This window comes from Epargyreus clarus, unplaced genomic scaffold, assembly GCF_041222505.1.
Source record: "Epargyreus clarus isolate Ecla_fem2 unplaced genomic scaffold, WU_Ecla_fem_2.2 ptg000025l, whole genome shotgun sequence".
NCBI lineage: Eukaryota > Metazoa > Arthropoda > Insecta > Lepidoptera > Hesperiidae > Epargyreus > Epargyreus clarus.
This window is the reverse complement of record NW_027332232.1, coordinates 2,183,492-2,209,328: the sequence shown is the minus strand read 5'-3', so window position 1 is coordinate 2,209,328 and position 25,837 is coordinate 2,183,492. Positions and strand designations below refer to the sequence as shown.

General features: G+C 47.3%; 1 protein-coding gene across 1 annotated transcript in view; it reads right to left on the bottom strand.

Annotated features, from left to right (window-relative positions):
- Positions 1-25,837, bottom strand: part of l(3)72Ab (U5 small nuclear ribonucleoprotein l(3)72Ab) — a 51,370-nt gene that overhangs the window by 11,254 nt on the left and 14,279 nt on the right. The window contains exons 16-35 of the mRNA XM_073087120.1: positions 24,271-24,368; positions 23,189-23,351; positions 20,317-20,494; positions 18,203-18,364; positions 17,494-17,629; positions 15,977-16,208; positions 15,194-15,371; positions 14,090-14,196; positions 13,290-13,514; positions 10,880-11,061; positions 10,312-10,492; positions 9,764-9,973; positions 8,819-8,919; positions 7,294-7,424; positions 6,329-6,468; positions 5,678-5,914; positions 3,783-3,964; positions 2,857-3,028; positions 2,087-2,247; positions 739-890 (exon numbers count right to left, since the gene is read on the bottom strand). Of these exons, the coding sequence (XP_072943221.1) occupies positions 739-890; positions 2,087-2,247; positions 2,857-3,028; positions 3,783-3,964; positions 5,678-5,914; positions 6,329-6,468; positions 7,294-7,424; positions 8,819-8,919; positions 9,764-9,973; positions 10,312-10,492; positions 10,880-11,061; positions 13,290-13,514; positions 14,090-14,196; positions 15,194-15,371; positions 15,977-16,208; positions 17,494-17,629; positions 18,203-18,364; positions 20,317-20,494; positions 23,189-23,351; positions 24,271-24,368 (3,328 nt within the window). The remainder of the gene's footprint in view (positions 1-738; positions 891-2,086; positions 2,248-2,856; positions 3,029-3,782; positions 3,965-5,677; positions 5,915-6,328; positions 6,469-7,293; positions 7,425-8,818; positions 8,920-9,763; positions 9,974-10,311; positions 10,493-10,879; positions 11,062-13,289; positions 13,515-14,089; positions 14,197-15,193; positions 15,372-15,976; positions 16,209-17,493; positions 17,630-18,202; positions 18,365-20,316; positions 20,495-23,188; positions 23,352-24,270; positions 24,369-25,837) is intronic.

Below are 25,837 nucleotides of genomic sequence, written 5' to 3'. Positions count from 1 at the left end.
TTTTATAATATTAGAGTAACAGACAAACATGCAGTCTACCTAATAGTAAGTGGCTACTGCCGCCCATGGACATCTGTAATCAACCCCAGATAAAATTACAATCCTACATGAGATCGGCCTCAGATGCGCCGCTACCCCTGAGGACTAAGCTGGAACGCCTCGGAAAAGCATCTCTTCCTTACCACACTTCAAACTGGAACACAGCAGCGCTACACTGCTGTTATAACAGAAACAGGTGTGGCGGTGGACCTTTGAAATAGTTACCATAGTTGACGTAACTTCAAGAGAAACATCTCATAGTTGATGCAGCTTCGAATGCTTGTAAGGTAGAGGATAGCGGGGTATCGGGGGGTAGCGGTGAGTAGGGAGTTAGACCCCCGCTAAACAGCGGGGTTGGTATAATTTTAATGTTATCTCATTAAAAGCATATTAAAAGTCCGGGAGGTATTGTCTCATTATATAATAATACATACTTTAAATAATATACTATTATGAAATCATATTAAAAGTCCAGAATATATTCAACTCCCTGAAAATTTGCCCGGGCAATGAGGATACCCTCGAGACCCGAATAATCCCTATCCACTCCCATATTGTCACGGCATATGAGAGACCAGGTGGGCACGAAGTCCCTTCCTATCGGTGTGGGTCGGGAGTACTGGGTGCCCGGGGGGTCAGGGGGCGGGGGGTCAGGGGGTCGTGGGGTCAGGGGGTCGGGGGGTCGCGGGGGGTACGCACCTATGGTGGTGTAGTTGATGTAGTAGTAGGACGCGATCATGCCGAGGTTGAGCGGCTGCACGTCCATCTCGTCCTCCACCGCGATGCACTTGGCCTGCTCCAGCTCCGCCAGGGTGCCCTCCACCAGCTCCGACAGGTGGTCCGACAGGTGCCTGGGGGTCAGGGGGTCGGGGGTCAGTCACAACATGTGGGTATAGCAACCCAGGGGTAGATTGCGAAAGCAATTAGAAACTGTTTTCGAAGTATATGTACATTATCAGAAATATATTTGCATTTTAACTGAGACCAATTCATACTTCCGTGAATATTAAATCTATTTTTTATTTAGTCGTTAAAATTGGGACGTTAATGGGTTGTACATGATGACACGTAGAAGATGTTAAGAAAACTTCGATAACGCGATTCAGGACACGTGTAGCGCCATCTATATGTACTACTGTATATTTGCACGCCTAACGCTGTTTGTCCACTGCACCGTTACCGAGCCGATACCGATAATTAATGACGGCGCCGAAGTAGCGCACACATACATTTACTATGGGATGACGGTGCTCGGGTGACGGACGCGCGGTGGACAAGCTGCTATAGCAAATGTATGTACGCTACTTCGGCGCCGTCTTAATTATCGGTATCGGCTCGGTATCGTGGTTGGTGGACAAACAGCGTTAGAGGCAAAATAAGAGGATATTATGCATTATATTAACACCCATTGTACCTTCTTTAGCAAATAAAAAAATGTGAGCCGTCACGGGACGCCTGGCAGATGTGAAACATCGACATTATTTTGTAAAAGTAATATGCAGAAAAGAACATATTGTGATAGGAACTAAATATGTCATAATGATAAAATAAAATATTACGATTTTTTTCCAGATAACGATGACTATTTATTGAATTCGATTGCGCATGGCGACGCGTCGCCACACCGTACACACTACTGCATATAGACTGTATATATATATATATATATACAGGCATGCGTCGCCACGCCAGAAATCGGTTTTACGTGCGGCTATAGATGTTTCACATCAAAAATTATGATTATCGACGAGTAGCGGGAAGTCGCTGCATATGAAGGTCTATTCCTTATTCTATTCAGAGCCACGACGCAGTTTACCTGCACGTGGCACATGCTGAGTTTGTCCCTTTTCGTGATCGTTGCAACACATATTATTATAATAACTGATTGTACATTTTATTGTCCTTTTGTTGTTGTTTTATTTATTATTTTTTTTCCTCTGTTTTAGGTTATTTTTATTTTATTTGTCTCTCTCTAATATAGTATCTCATTTGTGTTGCAATTATCCGAATAAATGTTTCTTCTTTCTTTCTTTCTTTACCCACTCACCTGTGCGTGACGCCCTGGAGGTTGTAGTAGTTGGGGTTCTGCGTCAGCCTGCGGTAGAGGAAGCTCCACGTGAGGTAGTCCACGGCGTCCTGCTTGTTCTCTATCGTCTTCGTGACTATCTCCGCGTTCATGTGGTCGTGGAGTCTGTGGTCCAGGTGGCTCTGTGGGAGCAGAAATATAAATTTTAGGACCTTTTCAAGTTTTTTTGTATGCAAATTCACAAATATGAAGTTTGGTTTGAAAGTAAACAACGGTATATCATATGTCGTCGGCAAAAAATAATCAATGACGTCACTAAACGTAATTGGACACTGTTCCAGTTTGTGTAACGATGATTACTATCACATTACAGCAGTGTTAAGCGCTGCTGTGTTCTGGTCTAAAAGGTGGGGTAAAGGAGACATACTTTTCCGAGGCGTTCTAGCTTAGTCCTCAGGGGTAGCTGCGCATCTCTAGCCGACCTCAGGTAGGAATATCTAATCGTGCTTGGTTGATTACACATGTCCATGGGCGGCAGTAGCCACTTACCATCAGGTTGACTGCATGCTCGTATGCTACTGCTATATTATAAAAAAATGGCCGTACACCATTCCAATTCGTTTATCGATGACGTCACTCACGTCACGTGACCGTACACCGCCCCAGACCGTATATCTAACACGGCACTCACGTCACGTGAACGTACACCGCTCCAGTCCGTATATCTATGACATCACTCACGTCACGTGACCGTACCCCGGCGCAGTTCGTGTATCGATGACGTCACTCACCTCGAGCGGCAGGCAGTCGTTGAGCAGCTTAGTGTAGAACGTCTTGTGGTGAGACACGCACATGAGCACCGCCACCGAATGGTCGTCCTCCAGCGGTCTACACGCTCGACCTATCATCTGTAGCACGGTCGTGATCGGGTACTGCTCGTAGCAGTGCAGCTTGCCGTTGTATCTGTGAATGTAGGTAGGTGTATATGAATATACTGATTCTGAAAATTGTTCATATTCGCATATGCATAGAACGACTGAATTTGACAAAAAAAAAATTTTTTTTTATATAATATAGGAGTAGCAGACGAGTATGCAGTCCACCTGAAGGTAAGTGGCTACTGCCGCTCATAGACATCTGTAATCAACTGCAAATAGGATTACCTGCCACAGATGCGCCGCTACCCCTGAGGACTAAGCTGGAACGCCTCAGTAAAGTATGTCTCCCTTAAAACACCCTTCAAAACGGAACACAGCAGCGCCTAACACTGCTGTTATTAGGCAGAAATAGTTGTGGCGATGGTGCCGCCGAAGTCGAACCAGAAGATGTTGTGACGTGACGAAGAATTTTTTGTGTAATGACGTCAAACGCCATATGAATTCACCCCCTATTTGTCAATCAAGCTCCCATTTCTTCTCAATGAAAAAAGGAAGAGGGGAAGGGTCCCTCTCCTTTTTTTACCCTCTTTTCGCTATCAACAAAGTTCAATCGGGGCGTGTCACCTGCCTTTCTCCTAAAAACCTTAAGAGATAGGTCGGTAGGGGCAACCCACTCAAGAATGCACAACAACTTTAACAAATCAATCACTTCCCACCACAATCACGACACATTATCTATTGGTCCGAATAACCCCCACTGAAGTGACCCCCTGACCTCCGCGCACACCACGCACAGCTGCACCGCCCGACCCCCTGACCCCCCGCGACCCCCCACTCACGTGTGCGTGTCCGCCACGATGACGGTGTGCACTCGAGCCGCGAACGCCCACGCGAGCTCCGCGCACACCACGCACAGCTGCACCGCGCCCGACTCCAGCAGCTGCTGCACCAGGCGTCTGTCGCCGGGCTCCACGCCCTCGTGGAGGTACGCCACGCCCGAGGCGAGGGTGACTTTCAGCATCTGGGGAAAGACAATGACGGAGATTAAATAAATACATAATTGCAAAAAAAAACCATCCCCTAAAGGGACATAAGCGTGCAGTAGCTCCCTTATAAGAAACCAGGTCCTACTAAAATTCGCAACACACCTCATTCCTTCCAGCCTGTTGAGGTCACGAATACAACGCGTGACGTCACAAGCGCCGCGCGCATTCACATCCCTCAGCTTGACCTTGCGATATTACACGTGACGTCACGGTCACCGCGCGCAACTACTATACCTACTGTCTGAGCCGCGCGCGCCAGTCAGCGTGACGTCACAAACGCGGTGCGCGCGCACTACATTGTCCTTGATATAAAGCTGCGCGCGGCGACCAGAGTGACGTCACAAACAACGCGCGCACGCGCTACGACCTTGAGCCCCAATGAACTGCATGACGTCACAAACATTGCGTGCGCACATAGAGTAGCTACATTTCCCTTTAGTCATCATCGTCTGCGTGACGTCACGACCCGACGTGCACAGGTATACACACGCACACAGTACCCACCTTCTCTTTAAGGCGCTCCAATAACGGCTGCAACAAATCTGGTCGAGCGTGCAGAAAGCGAGCAGGCGCACCGTGCGCAGCGGCCAGTGCGAGCAGGTCCGCAGCGAGCAGCCGCGCGTGACGCCGCGACGGCACGAACACCGCGCACGGTCGCGTCCCGGCGTGACGCGTCACCGCGGTGCACACGTCACGTGCGCGAACCGCTGACGGCTTGAAGAGCGACGGCAGGCCGGGCATGTGACGTCACGAGCGCCGCGCACGCACAACCCTCACCTTGCGATATTACACGAGACGTCATCAGCGCCGCGTGCACACGCTACACCTACTGTTTAAGCCGCGCGCACCAGTCAGCGTGACGTCACAAACACGGTGCGCGCGCACTACGCTCACATTGACCTTGGAATAGTACACGTGACGTCACGATCACTGCGCGCACATAGAGTTGCTACATTGTCCTTTAGTCATAATCGCCTGTGTGACGTCACAAGCAACGCATGCACACATACACACACACACACACATCACACTCACCTTATCTTTAAGCCTCTTCAAGAACGGCTGCAGCAGATCAGGCCGAGCGTGTAGGAAACGCGCAGGAGCACCGTGCGCGGCGGCCAACGCCAGTAAGTCCGCCGCGAGCAACCGCGCGTGACGCCGCGACGGCACGAACACCGCGCACGGCCGCGTGCCCGTGTGACGCGTCACCGCGGTGCACACGTCACGTGCGCTTTGTACGTATACCGCTTGAGGAGTGGCGGCAGGCCGGGCATGTGACGTCACGAGCGCCGCGCGCACGCACAACCCTCACCTTGCGATATTACACGTGTCGTCATCAGCGCCGCGTGCACACGCTACACCTACTGTCTGAGCCGCGCGCGCCAGCCTGCGTGACGTCACTAACAACGCGCGCACGCACTACTCTCACATTGACCTTGGAATAGTACGCGTTACGTCACGAGCACCGCACGCACACGCTGCGTCTATTGTCTGAGCTGCGCGCGCTAATCAGCGTGACGTCACAAACACGGCGCGCGCGCACTACGCTCACATTTACCTTGCGCCGCGATGGACTGCGTGACGTCACAAACGTTGCGCGCGCACGTAGCGCAGCCACATTGTACTTTAGCCGCGTGACGTCACCAGCGACGCGCACAGGTACACACACACACACACACAATACCCACCTTGTCCTTGAGCCTCTTCAAGAACGGCTGCAGCAGATCAGGCCGAGCGTGTAGAAAGCGAGCCGGAGCACCGTGCGCGTTGGCCAACGCCAGTAGGTCCGCAGCGAGCAGCCGCGCGTGACGCCGCGACGGCACGAACACCGCGCACGGCCGCGTCCCGGCGTGACGCGTCACCGCGTTGTACACGGGACGAGTCATCGCGGCGAGGCGGGAGCCAGCGTGCGATATGTTGAAGCCCTGCGTGACATAAAATATAGGTTAGCACGAGCTATATATCAATTAGGACATAACACGAACTTGACTAATAAACGAACTTGACCAATACATGAACTAGAGCATGATCTTGCGGACTCCAGTAATACAAACTCGAGCATGCTGTTGCGGACTCGAATATTTCACGAACTCGACCATGCTCCTGCGGACTCGAGCATTACACGAACTCGAGCATGTTCTTACGGACTCGAGCATTACACGAACTCGAGCATTATCTCGTGGACTCGAATATTACACGAACTCGAGCATGTTCTTACGGACTCGAGCATTACACGAACTCGAGCATGATCTTGTAAACTCGAGCTATACACAAACTCGACCACACCCTTGCTGGTGGGGGATCCAGGGGGTGCTGGGGGGGAGGGGGGTGTAGCTCACCTGCACGTGCAGCTCCAGCGGCAGCGGGCGGACGCTCGGGTGGAAGTTGAAGGTGGCGGCCGCGTTGCAGCCCAGCCACGCCGCCACGTCGCGCGCGTCCGCCAGGGGGAGCGACAGCGCCACTATGCGGATCTGACGGCCTGGGGGGAGACAAGGGGTCGTCAGTTTCAAATGTTGATTTAAGTTAAGATTAAAACTACTTCGCAACAATCCGCTATAATACGTATGATGGTACATATTTTAAACCATGCAGTAAGTATGTACCACCCTTGTTAAGTTAACGATTAACCGTCGTAGAGTCAACTTAACCTGATGATGCTCCGTTTTGGAGCGAAACACGTGTTGGTGGTGGTATGTATGGTGGTCCGTACACCACTGATGGGATGGGTATGTATGCATGGGTATGTATGGATTACTTCCCAGAATTTGATCTTTATAGGCCATACTATGCGACAGTAGAATGTTTTTTTTTCCAAAATAAACTCATTCGATTCCGGGCTAGGGAGACATAGATATTTTAAAAACGAATGACGCAGTTTTACTCTTTATCAGAACCGACCTCATAATAATCTTTCAGCATTTTCAGCTAACCCTTATAAACTCGAATTTGGGTCTGAAGGCCCAATTGAAAATTTCACCCTGTATATAAAATAATTATACATAGTTTAAAAACTAGAAAACCACGCTAAAATCGCACAAAGAAAATTGTTAATCCTGATTCCTGACGAACCTGATGAGGAGAATAGGATAAAATTATTAAAATCGTGTATTGTCATCGGTTCTTGATAATTGTTCAACATTTTAAATTAATGGGACCGTTCAAAGTGGATAAAAATCGAGTTCAGAGATTCCGTTACATAGATACATACATACATACAACCCAAGCTAATGAAAGCGTGGTAATAATAACACACATATAAACCCTATAAAATTCCTCTTTCCATAAAGTCTCAGGTGCCACTTACCAATCTGTGACGATATATATCTCATCCTGGAGCAGACCACCTCCAGCACGGGCCCCTCCTCACCACCCAGCAACTGAAGCGCGTCCACAATCAGCAGGGAGATGTTCTGCACACTCTTGCGTACTTTCCATCTGAAAATACGAAAAAAATTGTTTAAACTACAAATAATAACTTACGGCCCGCGTGGCGGAGCGGCCACCATACCGGTTTGACGCGCAAAGGGTCCCGGGTTCGATCCCCGGCCAGACAGATATCTAAATGATGTTCTGGTTCTGGGTCTGGGTGTTTGTGTATTTGTCTATGCGTGTGTCCATGGCACCCACGACACAGGGACTCCTAGTGTGGGGCTGTGAGTGTAGAAAGCGTTTATTTTAATAACTTCCATCCACCTCTAACTTCGCACACCCTATCCTACTTTCCTTATCTGTCCTTTTCTCTTTCCCATGCAACGGTTGTCTGGAAGAGATCGCTGCTTAGCGATAAAGCCGCCTATTGCATACTGTTTTACCTTAATTAATACTACTGTTAAATTATACTGTAAGTGTCCAATAAAGAGTATTCTATTCTATTCTAATAATATATTTTTTAAACTAAAAACCACGCTTTAATAGTTAATCGACTTAAAAAGTAGTAATTGTTTCAATCTATCGTGCAGTAACTTTGCCATGAACATTGTCAAAGGCGCTCGAACAACGCCTTGAAATTAATTAATCCTGTTGAACCTGATAAGGACAATGGAACAAAACTAAAATCGTGTATTGTCATCGGTTCTTGATAATTGTTTAAGAATTTAAATTAATCGGACCGTTCAAAGTGGGTAAAAATCGAGTTCAAAGATTCCGTTACATACATACATACAGGTCAAGCTAATAAAAGAGTGCTAAAAACATAATTAAATAATAAAACATAGTAAAAGAAAATTTGGCTGCACAAAAACTATTTTTTTAAGATAGAATGCCATGTGGTTTGACTCTGGAGGCATCGACAACCCCTTTTTCTGTAATAACAGCAGTGTTAAGCGCTGCTGTGTTCCGTTTTGAAGGGTGTGGTAAGAGAGACATACTTTTCCGAGGCGTTCCAGCTTAGTCCTCAAGGGCAGCGGAGCATGTGTGGCCGACCTCAAGTTGGAATTTAATCTTATTTGGGGTAATTAATTACAGATGTCCTTCCCTTTTTTTATTTTTTTTCTTCTCGAGGGGGAAACCTACAAAAGGTACCCGGTGTCGTGGGAGCGACGTAGGGTTATGTGGGATTCTTACCGCACTAAAACCCCCCCGGTGGCCGTCCTCAGCGCTGCGTAGAGGACTCCGGGATCTCCAAAGGAACGCAACCGGAGTCCTCTCAGCGCACTGACAGATGTCCATGCCCAGTAGCCGCTTAACTTTACTGTTAATAGGCAGAAATAGGTGTGACGGTGGTGCTGCCGGAGTCGAAGCACAAAGGGTTCTACCAACTTCAATGGACAGGTGGACTGAATGCTAGTTTTCTACTCCTATATTATAAAAATAAAATAGTATGATCATACCTTCGGGACAGTACATCCCACTTATCCGCGGTGGTGACTATGATCTGTCCCTTGTTCAGCAGCTTGTGGTCGGTCGCCGTCTCGCCGGTCAGTTGCACCACCTGGAAACAAGTTGCTTTTCTTTAGTCACGAGATCTTAAAGGCTTGCTTTAAGGTCTCGTGCTTAAATTGCTTAAAGGTGGGAATCCGCCGGAATCGAACCCTTTGGGGTTCGACTCCGGCGGCACCACCGCCACACCTATTTCTGCCTAATAACAGCAGTGTTAAGCACTGCTGTGTTCCGGTTTGAAGGGTGTGGTAAGGGAGACATACTTTTCCGAGGCGTTCCAGCTTAGTCCTCAGGGGTAGCAGCGCATCTGTGGCCGACCTCAGGTAGGTATATCTAATCCTATCTGGGGTTGATTACAGATATCCATGGGCGGCAGTAGCCTTACCACACCATACCAAAAAACAAAAAACGAGATCATGAGATCAACAAGTTGACCTGCTTCAGTCATATGACAGATAACGTAATCATAACGAGGTGGTAGTGTCGATATTGGGGACGTAATACGCGGAAGTAGTAGAGTGAAAGTTAATGCGAGGAGTAAAGCGAAAGAAAAGGTCTGAAATATACATTTTATTGATGTGAAACATCTATAGCCGCACGTAAAACCGATTTCTGGCTTGGCGACGCATTCCGTGGCGACGTCGCCACGCTATACGATGGTATATATATACAGTCTATATGCAGTAGTGTGTACGGTGTTAAAGTACAAGCGTAGTGGGGGATGCGCGAAGGTACTAGTGATGGGGAGGGGTGGAGAGTGCATAGGGTTGATAGTGGAGTAATGTAGTGACGTGAGGGGGTGGGGGGTTTAATGATCGTAAGGCGGGGGGGCATCAATGGCGGTTTGTCTAGAAAGGTGGGGGTTGAAAGCGAGGGGTGGGGGTGAATTTACATACCTTGAGATTAAACTTTGCGCCGAACTTATGATAGCAGTCGGCGAAGACAATATCAGCCAGAGCATCCTTGGGCAGCAGGTACACCGCGCGACCCTGGGGGTTGGTGGATAGCAGCCGCAGCAGCGCCAGCTCCGCTATCACCGACTTGCCGGAGCCGGACGGAGCGCCCACGAACACGTTGTCGTCCGAGTTGTATACCGCGTTGAAGACCTGGTGGTGGGGAAATATGGGAATCGGTTAATGCTGTACTTGATATGTGGTATGCGGCTCGAGGCACCAATTTTCGTATTTTGTGATCTTTTTGACATTTTATTTTCTAGATTGCAGCTCACTCAGCGATCAATATAGATTCAAATTGTTATAACTTTATATTGACAAATAGTTTTAAATCTAAAATAAAATTAATAAATTACGTCCGGCTCGAAAAACGGTTTTTTAAATTCAAACTTATTAAAATCCGGCTCGAAGGACCAAATATTTTTTATTTCTTTTAAGATTACCCTACACAAAAACGTACTACCCGACTCGAAGGACCATCCCCCACCCACCTGAGTCTGCACGGGGTTAAACTGCGGGAACGAGTCCGCGTACAGCGCCTCGTACTGCTCGCGACGGAGCGCCGACACGGGCAGCGGCTGCAGGTCCAGCAGCTCGGTGGGCGGCAGGTTCTTCTCCGGCAGGATCAGGTGCCGGAAGGACACCGGTAACTGGGTCTCGGAGGCTATCCACCTGGAGAAAAAAAAGATATTGTAAAATAATGTAAAATAAAGTTTATTTAATTGAATAGTACAGTCATAATACAAGGAATCTTATTATTACGCACGTGTACACACACACACACCCACACACACACACACACACACACACACACACTACGAACGCCAACACACAGTTATTAGACCCTAAGTCATCCCCCAGTTATGCTAGTATCTAGAATACATCAGCGAACTAATCCTTTCCCCCGCAGCTATCCCTACCCCTCATCTCTCAACTACAATCCTCCCTACACTGTATATACTGCTACTGCACTATGTTCTACCAGCTCTTTGGTGTTTCTGGATTCCATGGATACGCCCTAACCCTCCCCCCACACTCCCCCCCCCCTCCCCTCCTCACCTGTCCGACACGATCCTCAGGAAGTACTGCGGGGGCAGCGGCTCGAACACCGGCACGAACAGCTTGACGCGGTGCTCGTCCTTGCAGTACTTCTCCTTAAGTAGGAAGTACTCGTGGTGGAGGACCACCTCGGAGTCGACGTCCTCGACGAGGATCCAGAAGCCTTCGGATTGGCCGTGGACCTGGAAACATGGCGTAGTTTTAATAAATAAATGATATAGGCCGCATGTGAATTTCAAGATATTAAAAGAAAACTAAAGTAATAAGAAGTAAAAAAACAATTCTTTAGGAGCTAAATTTAACTAGGACTTTTTCCAAGGGCGAAGGAATGCAATATATTGTTCCTTCTCCTTTGTCTTATTTCTAACTATAAAACACTGATCCCTAATTAAGGTTAATGGGCTATCTAAGTGAACATTAGACAATCTTGAGCCCCTTTCGTTTGTGACGACTAACATGGCAGATTTAAATCCTCCCCCAAGGTCACAACTTTACTAATTGTTTCCTATCTCTCCCCATAAAAAAATCCCATCATATTTAGATGCGTCCAGCCTGGCATATCCCCTCTCCTGTAACCCACAGCGTTGGGGTATTGTACTATAACCCTCACTCCCCCTACCTGCAGCGTAGGGGTATTTAATCCCCCGGACTGGATGTGTGTAGCGAGCTCCAGCCGCGGGAGCTGGTGCCCGTACTGCGCCACTGTACCGCATCCCCCCACTCCCCCCCTACCTTCTCGTCCCAGTGGAAGTCCGGCGTGACGGTGAGCTCCACCCGCAGCGTGGAGCGCGTGACGGGCTGGATGTGTGTGTACTGTGCCACTGTACCGCATCCCCCCCACTCCCCCCCTACCTTCTCGTCCCAGTGGAAGTCCGGCGTGACGGTGAGCTCCACCCGCAGCGTGGAGCGCGTGACGGGCTGGATGTGTGTGTACTGTGCCACTGTACCGCATCCCCCCCACTCCCCCCCTACCTTCTCGTCCCAGTGGAAGTCCGGCGTGACGGTGAGCTCCACCCGCAGCGTGGAGCGCGTGACGGGCTGGATGTGTGTGTACTGTGCCACTGTACCGCATCCCCCCCACTCCCCCCTACCTTCTCGTCCCAGTGGAAGTCCGGCGTGACGGTGAGCTCCACCCGCAGCGTGGAGCGCGTGACGGGCTGGATGTGTGTGTACTGTGCCACTGTACCGCATCCCCCCCACTCCCCCCTACCTTCTCGTCCCAGTGGAAGTCCGGCGTGACGGTGAGCTCCACCCGCAGCGTGGAGCGCGTGACGGGCTGGATGTGTGTGTACTGTGCCACTGTACCGCATCCCCCCCACTCCCCCCCTACCTTCTCGTCCCAGTGGAAGTCCGGCGTGACGGTGAGCTCCACCCGCAGCGTGGAGCGCGTGACGGGCTGGATGTGTGTGTACTGTGCCACTGTACCGCATCCCCCCCACTCCCCCCCTACCTTCTCGTCCCAGTGGAAGTCCGGCGTGACGGTGAGCTCCACCCGCAGCGTGGAGCGCGTGACGGGCTGGATGTGTGTGTACTGTGCCACTGTACCGCATCCCCCCCACTCCCCCCCTACCTTCTCGTCCCAGTGGAAGTCCGGCGTGACGGTGAGCTCCACCCGCAGCGTGGAGCGCGTGACGGGCTGGATGTGTGTGTACTGTGCCACTGTACCGCATCCCCCCCACTCCCCCCCTACCTTCTCGTCCCAGTGGAAGTCCGGCGTGACGGTGAGCTCCACCCGCAGCGTGGAGCGCGTGACGGGCTGGATGTGTGTGTACTGTGCCACTGTACCGCATCCCCCCCACTCCCCCCCTACCTTCTCGTCCCAGTGGAAGTCCGGCGTGACGGTGAGCTCCACCCGCAGCGTGGAGCGCGTGACGGGCTGGATGTGTGTGTACTGTGCCACTGTACCGCATCCCCCCCACTCCCCCCCTACCTTCTCGTCCCAGTGGAAGTCCGGCGTGACGGTGAGCTCCACCCGCAGCGTGGAGCGCGTGACGGGCTGGATGTGTGTGTACTGTGCCACTGTACCGCATCCCCCCCACTCCCCCCCTACCTTCTCGTCCCAGTGGAAGTCCGGCGTGACGGTGAGCTCCACCCGCAGCGTGGAGCGCGTGACGGGCTGGATGTGTGTGTACTGTGCCACTGTACCGCATCCCCCCCACTCCCCCCCTACCTTCTCGTCCCAGTGGAAGTCCGGCGTGACGGTGAGCTCCACCCGCAGCGTGGAGCGCGTGACGGGCTGGATGTGTGTGTACTGTGCCACTGTACCGCATCCCCCCCACTCCCCCCCTACCTTCTCGTCCCAGTGGAAGTCCGGCGTGACGGTGAGCTCCACCCGCAGCGTGGAGCGCGTGACGGGCTGGATGTGTGTGTACTGTGCCACTGTACCGCATCCCCCCCACTCCCCCCCTACCTTCTCGTCCCAGTGGAAGTCCGGCGTGACGGTGAGCTCCACCCGCAGCGTGGAGCGCGTGACGGGCTGGATGTGTGTGGCGAGCTCCAGTCGCGGGAACTGGTGTACGTATTTGTGCACCATCTTGCCGAGTTTCGGCGCGCGGACGAGTTCGCCGATCTCGTTCGGACCGAGCTCGTAGAGTTTCTCCCACGGGAAGTTCTTCTTTTCGAGTTTCTTTATTATCTGCGGGCAAGAATAGAGCGTTGAAATTAGTGACGTCATTCGCCAAATTAGGTTGTAGAGATTAGACTTCATTATCGTGCAAATACAAAACATTAAACAGTTTGTTGTTTCACAAAATAAAATTAAATATAGAGTAGAGAAAAAGTTCAAGACACGCATTACGCGTGTGCGCGATATACAAATAATAATAATAATACATGTTGTAAATAAGTAAATATTATAATCTTTATATCCAAAAAGTATTGTTATAGGTTACTAAACTCTTTGGTAATGTTTTCTGAGTTATTCCTTCTTGTCAAATATTTGAAGAAAAAAAGATGTGTCTGAGCTAACAAAATAAGATTTTATTATTTAAAGTAATTCACGATCCTATATTTTAACAATACACTCTTAAAATAATTTCCCCAATTTATGTGTTACATCGACGCGCGCAACTTCGTGCCATAAACGTATTAAAATACAGCTGCTGGAAGAAATTTAAGTTTGAAAGTAGTATTATATTTTTTTTGGTAATTGTTTTTTTAACCTCAAAATCATAAATAAAAATAAAAATTAAAGTATAATGTAACACACACCTCCTCCGGCATCTTCCTGAACTGTCGCAACGGCGACATCGACTGCCACATGCGGCGGTCCACCATCTTGCACAGCGCTAGAGTTTTGTCCACCAACTGGGCCCAGCCTGTGAACAATTATTTATTTATTTATTCATTTTTTGGCAATTCAACAGCATTAGACTTATCGATAAAAGAAGATAACAATTATATTGATAAGATTGGAGTAGCAGAGAAAACTTGTTAGTGAGCATTACCTGATGGTGGTGGCAGGTGATCTCGATTAATAGTCCGGTTAAGTTAGACAATTGAAATAGCACAACTTTGGCCTAAGGTATTTTTCGATAAAACCTACCGTTTTTGAGAAAAATCCAAAAAACCTAAAATTTTGACGTTTGACCCCGAATAATTGCCGACGCACACGTCGGATCGATGGGGACTTTTGACAGTTTATTTGTAATAGTAAACCCAAGGTCTCTACATCCCTTCAAAAATTGGCTTTCCCGGATTTTTTGCTATTTGTGACCGGGCTATAATAATCAGCTTTATATAGAACAGGACTCTATACAAAATAGTTGCAAGTAAAAGTGAGTTGGTAATACTGTTTTTACCACTCTACCACCTTTTAATACCTTTCAGTGTAAATTAAATATTGGTGGTGTTCCCCTCTGAGAGGGTAGACCGGGGACAAACCTAGAGCACTTTGCCCCTATCCCTACACGCAGAGTATGCTGGGGCACCCCCTATCTCTGCGCAGCATCTAGCTACCCCTTTTTATTTTATTTTCCATGAAGAAACCCTTCAATGAATCCATTCAGCTGTGGTGAGCAGCTAAGAGGTTATTCCGGTGTTCTTTCGTGGGGTTTAAGCTGGTAGGAACCTCTTGGGTTTTTTCTCTGGTCTAGACCCTCGTTTTCGCGACTAAGGGTACAATAATAGCACTCGTCCGCGGTCCCGACGCATACTTAGGCCTCCCGACCTCCCTTACACCCACAACACACCGGGTCACTCCCCCCTACCGTCCCCATCAGCGCGAACCCCTCCAGCTTCAGCTGCGAGATGTCCGCCTGGAGCGGGACGTTGCTCCCCCCCCTACCCCCTACACCTTCCCCCCCCCCCCTCTACCTCTGTGCAGCACGATCTCGAAGATGGCGCGCAGCAGGCGGCAGGCGGACTGCGTGACGTACACCATGTCCGCCATCAGCGCGAACCCCTCCAGCTTCAGCTGCGAGATGTACGCCTGGAGGAGGACGTTGATCTTCGCCGAGGGCTCCTCTATGCTCTCCTTGATCGGTATCGGGACCTGGGGTGGAGAAATGAGAACATTATTATTATGCTGCTGTGCATGGACAAAATAGAAGTATCGCGCTGATGTGCAGAAGTCTTATAATGATAAAATAAATATAATATATTTTTTTAAACAAAATAAAAAAAATACGAATTAAGCTACTAAACTAAATCACAATAAAAATGTATCATGCATTGTTATTTTTTTGGGTCGAAAACTTTTTCTTTTTAATCACCATTCAGCCAGTCGCAGATTCGCTCTTAATCATAATTTGTTATTTATCGTCAAACATTTTCACAAACCTTCACAACATCCTCTTTATCAGCTTGTACAATTTCCTTCCCCCTTCACCCCCTTACCATTTACACATGCTCGTACGCCCTTCTTCCCTCTTTCACCCTCCCATCACAAACACTCTCACTCGCATAATTGTACGCGTGCATCTTCCCGTTGGGGGTAGTAGCCTCACCCGCACTCACCCCGCCCGTAACTCCGCCTCACCCCACCCGTCACCCCACCTCACCCCGCCCGCCACCCGCGCTCACCCCACCCGTAACCACACCTCACCCGCCCGTCACCCGCGCTCACCCCACCTCACCCCGCCCGTCACCCGCGCTCACCCTCTCCATGAGCTTGTGCAGCTCGAGCTTCTCCTCGTCCCTGACGGCCACGTGCCGGAACTCCGCCGACAGCGAGAACACCCTGAACAGCTCGATCTCCCCCAGGGTCGGCTTCAGCAGCTGGTTGTACGCGTGCATTGTCTCGTGAGTGCAGTAGTAGTGCGAGGCGATGCGACCCAGTTCGGTCGGTTGGAAGTGACCCGATTTGCGCTCGTACTTGATCAGGCCGGCCCTGGAGGACAAAGACGTGCACGACGTAAATTTTAGAAATGTACGTGAAAGAAACAACTATATAATAAAAATGCTGAAAGCAACACCCCTACTCGCCTCGCCTATCAATTTGTACAGTCCCTTACTCGTATCACCCACACTTCGCCACCCCCTTTAACTTCTCTACCCTCCTCCTTCTTAACTTCTCAAACCCTCTATCACCCCACGTTTCATCATCCCTCGATTACGTCACCCGTCACTCCCGTTGCCCTATTTCACCCCACCTTGTCACCCCCAGCACCAAGAAAAAGCTGAAAAATTCTGAAAGGAGGTGACGTAGCCGATTAAGGTAAAAACTAAAATTCAGTAGTAGATTTTTTAAACAAACTGTTAGCCGGGAAGTTCATTTCCATTCAAATAAAAGTTCACCCTGTACAAATTCCTGCAAGTGATGATACATGGCAAACTGAAAGAAAAGTCAAATTCTCAAGAAAACACAATTCTTTCCATTAACAACGCATCTGTGGTCGTGCTTCAAGTAATACCCTTATTCTGTATGAAGTAAGTTACAGATATCTATGACCGGCAGTTATTTTATCATCAAATGGACTGCCTGCTATTTTTTAAAGAAAGAAAGAAAGAAAAATATTTTATTCAGGAAAATTGCAACACACAGTACAATTTAAAATAGAAAAAATAAATAAATAAACTGCACGGTAATAAAACGAATGAATAATAAAATTTTGAATTAAACTGAACGTTCAAAGTGGTAAGAAATCAGGTTCGAAGATTCCGTTACTTGTTACTTACATACATACATACATACATACATACATACATACAACCCAAGCTAATAAAAGCGTGTTAATAAGACAATCAATTTAGAAAAGAATCCTTAAAAAAATTCAAGAATAAAAAAAAACAATACATAACTATACTTCCACTTTTAATCTCCTACTTCAATTTTACAAAACAAACCACATATACAGGATGAATTTTTCAAACGGGCCTTCAGGGCCAAATCCGGAACTATAGAAAAATGCTGAAAGGAGTTACGAGGCCGATTTTGATAAAAACTAAAACTGCATCATTACTTTTTTAAAATAACTTTTTCCCTAACCGGGAATCGAACGAGATCATTTTGAAAAAAAATACACCCTTTATATTATTCCCCTATCTGATAGTGTTGTTTATAAGGATGAACTGGGAAGCAATGTTATGTGACTAATTAAAGGAAAAGGAAAATTTTGAAGAAAATACATACCTTGATAGGTATATAATATAAGGTAATATAGGTATAAACTCACTTATCCAGCAGACAGGCCGCAGTGTGCACGAGGTCAGCGCGGTGCAGCTCCAGCAGCGGGTCCTCTTGCAGCCGGTCCGCGGACATGCCGTACAGCGCCGGCTGACGTAGCATCCGCACGTAGAGGTACGTGTAACCTGGAACAATCATATTAGTTAACATCGAAGTTGTAAAGGACTACAGTTGTTTGACCCACCGGTCATTTACAGATCTCCTGACCGTATACGATGCGGTTAGGAGATTTGTTAATCACCGGTATTTACCTCTAAGCGACTCTACATACTCATCATCAACCCATTATTGTCTCACTTTTTTTTTTTTGTTTACGAGGGGGATACCTTCAAAAGGTACCCGGCGCCGTGGGAGCGACGCAGGGTTATGTGGGATTTTTACCGCACTAAAACCCCCCCGGTGGCTATTATTATTGGTGGTTATTATTGTCTCACTGCTAAAATTATTAAGCCATAGTCCAGCACGCTGGCCAAGTGCGTATTGGTAGACTTTACATACTTTTGAGATTTTTTTTTAGAAATCTGTCAGGTATTCGCAGATTACCTCAGGTTGTTTTCCTTCACCGTTTAAGCAAGTGATCATAAATTTTTAATACGCACATATTTTTGACGACTCAATAACGGTAACACACTCTCAGCCTGACAAATCCCAACAACCACTGACACATTGGTCAGTCATCACACACCGCGGTCACTCACCGAGCCACTTGACCGCGTCGCGCACGCTCTGCACGGAGCCGAGCACCACCTCCGCGTTGAGCATGTCCGGCAGCTTGCTCACCAGCTGAGACTCTATCGGCAGCTGCTGGTTCAGCAGCGACAGGTAGTACTGCAGCTCAGAGTGGTTCGTTATCAGGATACCTGGAACAACGACGTGAGGGATTATTGAGGAGTAGCAGACGAGCATAAAGACGGACATTCAAGCAGTCCACCTTACTGCAAGTTACGGCAAGTGGCTTCTGTCGTCTATGAACATATATAGTCAAGGCCAGATAGGATTAGACATTCCTACCTGAGGTCGGAATGTCTTATCCTATCTGGCCCGCTACCCTTGAGGACTAAGCTGGAACGCCTCGGAAAAGTATGTCCCCCTTACCACACTTCAAACCAGAACACAGTAGCGGTTAACACTGCTGTTATAACAGAAATAGGTGTGGCGGTGGTGCCGCCGGAGTCGAACCACAAAATGTTCTACCACCTTCGAACTTTAGAGCGGACTAGCAGTTTGGGGTGAACTATATACCCACGTGCCCTGTGTACTGTGCACAGCGAGTACACCCGCGTGCCCTGTGTACTGTGTACTGTGCACAGCGAGTACACCCGCGTGCCCTGTGTACTGTGTACTGTGCACAGCGAGTACACCCGCGTGCCCTGTGTACTGTGTTCTGTGTACAGCGAGTACACCCGCGTGCCCTGTGTACTGTGTACTGTGCACAGCGAGTACACCCGCGTGCCCTGTGTACTGTGTACAGCGAGTACACCCGCGTGCCCTGTGTACTGTGCACAGCGAGTACACCCGCGTGCCCTGTGTACTGTGCACAGCGAGTACACCCGCGTGCCCTGTGTACTGTGCACAGCGAGTACACCCGCGTGCCCTGTGTACTGTGTACTGTGCACAGCGAGTACACCCGCGTGCCCTGTGTACTGTGTACTGTGTACAGCGAGTACACCCGCGTGCCCTGTGTACTGTGTACTGTGCACAGCGAGTACACCCGCGTGCCCTGTGTACTGTGTACTGTGCACAGCGAGTACACCCGCGTGCCCTGTGTACTGTGTACTGTGCACAGCGAGTACACCCGCGTGCCCTGTGTACTGTGCACAGCGAGTACACCCGCGTGCCCTGTGTACTGTGCACAGCGAGTACACCCGCGTGCCCTGTGTACTGTGTACAGCGAGTACACCCGCGTGCCCTGTGTACTGTGTACTGTGCACAGCGAGTACACCCGCGTGCCCTATGTACTGTGTACTGTGCACAGCGAGTACACCCGCGTGCCCTGTGTACTGTGCACTGTGTACAGCGAGTACACCCGCGTGCCCTATGTACTGTGTACTGTGCACAGCGAGTACACCCGCGTGCCCTGTGTACTGTGCACTGTGTACAGCGAGTACACCCGCGTGCCCTATGTACTGTGTACTGTGCACAGCGAGTACACCCGCGTGCCCTGTGTACTGTGCACTGTGTACAGCGAGTACCCACCCTCGCCCTTGGTGTCGTACTGCGGGCGGCCCGCGCGGCCCAGCATCTGCAGCACGTCTAGGGCTCCGAGCTCGCTCCAGCGCCCTGTGTACTGTGCACAGCGAGTACACCCGCGTGCCCTGTGTACTGTGCACTGTGTACAGCGAGTACCCACCCTCGCCCTTGGTGTCGTACTGCGGGCGGCCCGCGCGGCCCAGCATCTGCAGCACGTCTAGGGCTCCGAGCTCGCTCCAGCGCCCTGTGTACTGTGCACAGCGAGTACACCCGCGTGCCCTGTGTACTGTGCACTGTGTACAGCGAGTACCCACCCTCGCCCTTGGTGTCGTACTGCGGGCGGCCCGCGCGGCCCAGCATCTGCAGCACGTCTAGGGCTCCGAGCTCGCTCCAGCGCCCTGTGTACTGTGCACAGCGAGTACACCCGCGTGCCCTGTGTACTGTGCACTGTGTACAGCGAGTACCCACCCTCGCCCTTGGTGTCGTACTGCGGGCGGCCCGCGCGGCCCAGCATCTGCAGCACGTCTAGGGCTCCGAGCTCGCTCCAGCGCCCTGTGTACTGTGCACAGCGAGTACACCCGCGTGCCCTGTGTACTGTGCACTGTGTACAGCGAGTACCCACCCTCGCCCTTGGTGTCGTACTGCGGGCGGCCCGCGCGGCCCAGCATCTGCAGCACGTCTAGGGCTCCGAGCTCGCTCCATCGGCCACGTTCTGGCGAATACACCTGCGTGCCCTTCACTATCACTGTATGAGCGGGGAGGTTCACACCCCACGCGAGCGTCGCCGTTGACACTAACACCTGGAAGAAAAGAAAAAAACATGAGAAAAATAAAAGTAATCGCTTTTAATGCTAAAACGTAGGAGAAACGGATAATCAGTGGGAAAATCGTAGACACCTGTCATGGTTGCGATTCTTTAAGAGCGTCCGCTTGAACGTGTTCACGTTCACGTGTTTGTATTGAAATGATCAGCGTCATAGGCACGTGCCCTTTTACACGGAACTCGCACACGGTGGGGGGCCACGTATAAATAAATGTTTCTGCAAATCAATTGAGCGCCGTCCTTACACAACGCGGGACGCACGTGACGGACACGAAAGTTTTAGCGGACGTCGGACAGATCAACTTCGATATAAAGGTTACGGCGCGGTGTCGAATTAATTTTTGGAACAAAAAAATATAGTAGTGTAACGCACTACAGAATAGGGCCTCTACAGAATAGTCCCTTGGCGGCACATCGCGCGGACAAACGGGTGCCGAAAGGCCGCTAAGCCACGCCCTAACCTATTGTAACGCCGCGCGGCGCGTTCTGTTATGAAAATCGTAGTCAGTCGTGTTCCAGCAACCGTTGAGTGTGCATTTAATTTTATTCGTGTCTATTATAGTAGGATAAAACCCATTAAAATAGGAATAGTGTTTACGCACAAGAAGATCATTGCGGTGCAATTTTTGAAGGCGTTTACATACTCCCAGGGGGTCCAAGCGTCCCGGAAGTGGGGTAGTGTGGGCGGTTAATCGCCCTTTTACGCGCGATCAAGGTGCACACTCATAAAATTTTATTTTTATATAATTCGGGCTACAGTTGTCATTTGAAGTCAGAAATAAATTTCTAATTTCCAAAACTTTATTTTATTCAACGAATAGAATACAACAAAAATAAATAGAAAAATAAATTACGGGCGATTTTAGGTAGGAAAGTGGGAGGGGATGAGATTATTACTTCAAAGGCTTTAAAAGAAGTAAAAATCTGCACTGGTCTAATAAAGCAACCCACTGCCGCAAGTTGTATGTCGCGACCATAGATAAGTAAAGATTACTCACTCCTAACAAGAAAATGTATCCAGTTTTGACAATTGAAATATGTAGTTGCGTAAAAAAGTTTTGCCACGTCTCCGTGCTATAATGTCCCTAAAATAAATTTCAAATATTATTTGAAATTATTATTATAAATTATTAATCATAATCATAATCATCATAATCATAATCTTTATTTGCTAAATAAGGTACAATGGATGTTAACACAAAGTATTATTTCCTCTTATTTTACCTTTAAGGCGTGCAAATATACAGTCAGACCAAAAATATTTCCAATATTATTTATAATATTAAATAACAAATTGTCAGATTAATACACACATCACAATTATTATTTTTTATATAAATATCCAACATTATTAGTCATGCAATTAATTAATATAATATCTAGTAATACATTCATAAATTGTCAAAAAATTCTTTAAGGCTGTAAAAATTATTAAGAAGAAGCCATTCATTTAAACGCTTTTTAAAAACATTAATAGGCAGATCTTTTAAATGGTCATTACTTTTATTATAAATTATTAATTTTATTATTATCATGTAAATTACGCAGTATTAGTTATTTATTCGTAAATTTTCTCTAAAAATGTTTTTATTTGTCAAGAATTCAAAAAAGGAACTTACTATAATAAGCTGTTTGTTGCTTCATTCAATTTCAAGGCGGCGAAGTATCTTTACTAATCTATGGTAGCGACACAAAAGGTGTCGCTACAGTTATGTGTGACCATTTTTAAGGTTTCGTAACCAAAAGGGTAAAATCGGGACCCCATGACTAATACTCCGCAGTCTGTGCGTTACAGAGCTTAATTTTTTTACCCATTAATAATAAATACTTAAATATCAATTTTCTTTAAAATGAGCCTTTTTCTTTTTAGTTTGCCATTGATAATTGGTTTTCAGAATTTAGGGCTCGAACACAAAACTGCGATGCGACGCGATGCGAATTCGCAACGCAGAAAATTGCGATGCGAATTGCTGCGATGCGATATCGTGCGGCGTAGCGTCTCTCAGGGTGACCAACAACAACAACCACTGTGCGATGCGAATCAATTCGCAAGTTCTTGCGATGCGTCGAGGGAGCTCGCAGATTTTTGCGATGCGACGTCGCATCGCAGTTTTGTGTACGAACCCTTAATCCGTGTAAGTAACACTATCCCATGATGGAATAATACAGGTTGTTTTTTAATATAAACTCGTTCTATTCCCGGCTAGAGAAATCATCATCATCATCAACCCATTATTGTCCCACTGCTGGGCACGGGTCTCCTCTCAGAATGAGAAGGATTAGGCCATAGTCCACCGCGCTGGCCAAGTGCGTATTGGTAGACTTCACATATCTTTGAGATTTTTTTTTATAAATCTCTCAGGTATGCAGGTTTCCTCACGATGTTTTCCTTCACCGCTTAGCAAGTGATAATTAATTTCTAATACGCACATAACTTTGAAAAATCAGAGGTGCGTGCCTAGGATTTGAACCTCGGACCCCTCGATCGAGAGGCTGAGTTTCTTAACCACTAGGCTATCACTGCTGTTAAGCTGCTAGAGAAATACATTTATAAAAAATCTAATGATTCAACATTTTCCGTAAATCGATGTATGCCGTTTCGGAATACACCAAGCCTAATTGAACATTAGACCCTATGTATATTAAAAACATATGACCGTTGTTCACTCACCTGTATATGTCTGTCGGCGAACAGATCCTCAACCAGCGTTCGATCCACGCGGCTCATACCGGCGTGGTGGATCGCGAAGCCGTACGGCAATAACTCGCGGAGTTCCGGGTTCTTCACCTGTTCAGCCTCGGTGCGGAGCACCTCCACGCTCGCTGAACCCTCCCTGGGAAAAATAATTTTTATTAATTTAATATTATTATTATCTGGACTGCATATAAAGGAACATACAGTCCATCCGATGGTAAGTGGCTACTGTCGCTCATGGACATCTGTAGTCAACGCCAGATAAGACCAGATTCCTATCTGAGTTAAATCAGAGATGCGTTCAGACAATTACAAATTAATTAATTATTTGCTTTAACGGTGAAGGAAAACATCGTGAAGAAACCTGCATACCTGGAGATCTTAAAAAAAAAACTTTTCAAAAGTATGTGAAGTCTACTAATACACACTTGGCCAGCGCGGTGGACTATGGACAATGAGATTAAAAAGCGCTCTGACTCCAAACGAGCAATTATATTGCACAATAATACGAACTGCACAATGTTTTCGTGGTCAGTCGGAGAATATTATTGATTGACAATAGTAAAAATATTGCGTAATACTGACCGTACAAGATGCAATGGAAACATTTGTTGCAATAAAAAATTAACTCACACAAACTTTCGGTCAATCATTGCGTAATTTTCAATATTAACCCTAAACTGTCAATAATATTGCACAATATAATCTACCGTTTAGACAGCCTCTAAATCCAACGTTCATAAAACTACACTTTTGAAGGTGGTAGAACCCTTTGTAGTTCGACCAGCGGCACCACCGCCACACCTATTTCTGCCTAACAGCAGTGTTAGGCGCTGCTGTGTTCCGGTTTGAAGGGTGTGGTAAGGGAGACATACTTTTCCGATACGTTCCAGCTTAGTCCTCAGGGATAGTGGCGCATCTGTGGCCGACCTCAGGTAGGAATATCTAATCCTATCTGGGGTTGATTACAGATGTCCATGTACGGCAGTAGACACTCACCATCAGGTGGTCTGCATGCCCGTCTGCTACTCCTATATTATAATAAAAACTTCACTCACCTGAGGAACTGTCCGAGCGTGTCCTTCTCGAGGCACATGTCTCGTATCGCGCGCGCCGTCTTGCCCGTCTCCTTGCGCGAGTGCACGAACACCAGGATCTGTTGATCAACATCAAAAATAAATTATTTAAAACTAGTGTGCATAAACCAAATCCTAATGGACATGATGACAGTGTAAAAAAATCAAAGAATAAATGATTTAAGTAAAAACAATATGACCCAGTTAAGATTTTATATAAAATAAAAAATTTTCAATAAAATAAAATTATGAAATACTGCAGTCGGCCGGCCATCTTGTCTGAAATGCTAATCGGGGTGAACAACCTCACCAGTGTACACCAGTGGAATAAGTTGGAACACTTGAGATAAATATGTCTCTCTGATGACACCCTTCAAACCAGAACTGTTTCTGTTATAACAGCAGCGCTAACACTGCTGTTATAACAGAAATAGGTGTGCTGATAATACTGTAATTAAAAATCGTGTTTCTATCCAGAAATCTTTTTTTATAGCTCACATGATTCATTAAATAGATATAATGCGTTTACCATAAAAAAAGTCAAAATGACCTAATTGTCAGTTTGGCCCATATACATAGGACCCATTGATATAATTCGCTTCTGTGCAAGAACAATGACACACAATTAAAAAGGCAATTTTCCAGGGGAGCCAGTTTAAACTTAATCAATGTTTTTATTTCGAAATCTTTTATTTAATATAACTATAAATATTTAAATGAGAATTAAAATAATGATAAATACAATTATAGGTAGTTATGTGTATAACTACAGTACTGTTAGGACACATTAAAATAGAAAATATTTGGGATTAAATTGTATCTTTAACAGAATAGTGAATTTTGAGTTGTGCCATTCTTCTTGCATGGAAGCGATATGCTTTATGTAATTGATCTAGATATAGGGCTCATACACGAAACTGCGATGCGACGTCGCATCGTAAAAATCTGCGAGCTCCCTCGACGCATCGCAAAAACTTGCGAATTAATTCGCATCGCACATTCCTGCGATGTTTCGTCACGCTTGTTGACGCCATTTTAGTTCGTTCTGAGACAGCGTGTGGGGAATATGTACAGACCTGTATTTGTTGGGTGAGAAGACGAATATTTTAATGTAAAAGTGACAAAGTACGACGTTGACTTTTCATATTAGTGATTGAGGAACGCCCTGTTCTTTGGGAAACTAAATATAAAATAAATGATATATGATAAATGGATGAACTCAAAATCTTCTTTGTTAGTCTTTCCTGTATTTCCTAAGCAAAAACAAAAGTGCACACTTCTTTTTACGATTCATGTCACGACCTACTTTTCAAAATAAGTTCAGTACGGTTGACGGCCGTCGAAGGAATGCTCACTAGAGTAAGATATATTTATTGTGTTATATTCTATAGTAAAGTTAAAAAAATCTCCGAATAGCAAAAATACATCAGAAAATATTATTACTAGCAAAATATTGAGAAAAGATTCATAGTATCATCGAAAAAAAAAAAAAACATTGAATTTTTTTTGTAAGATCAACTTTGACCTCGAATAACTTTTGAAGGAGTGT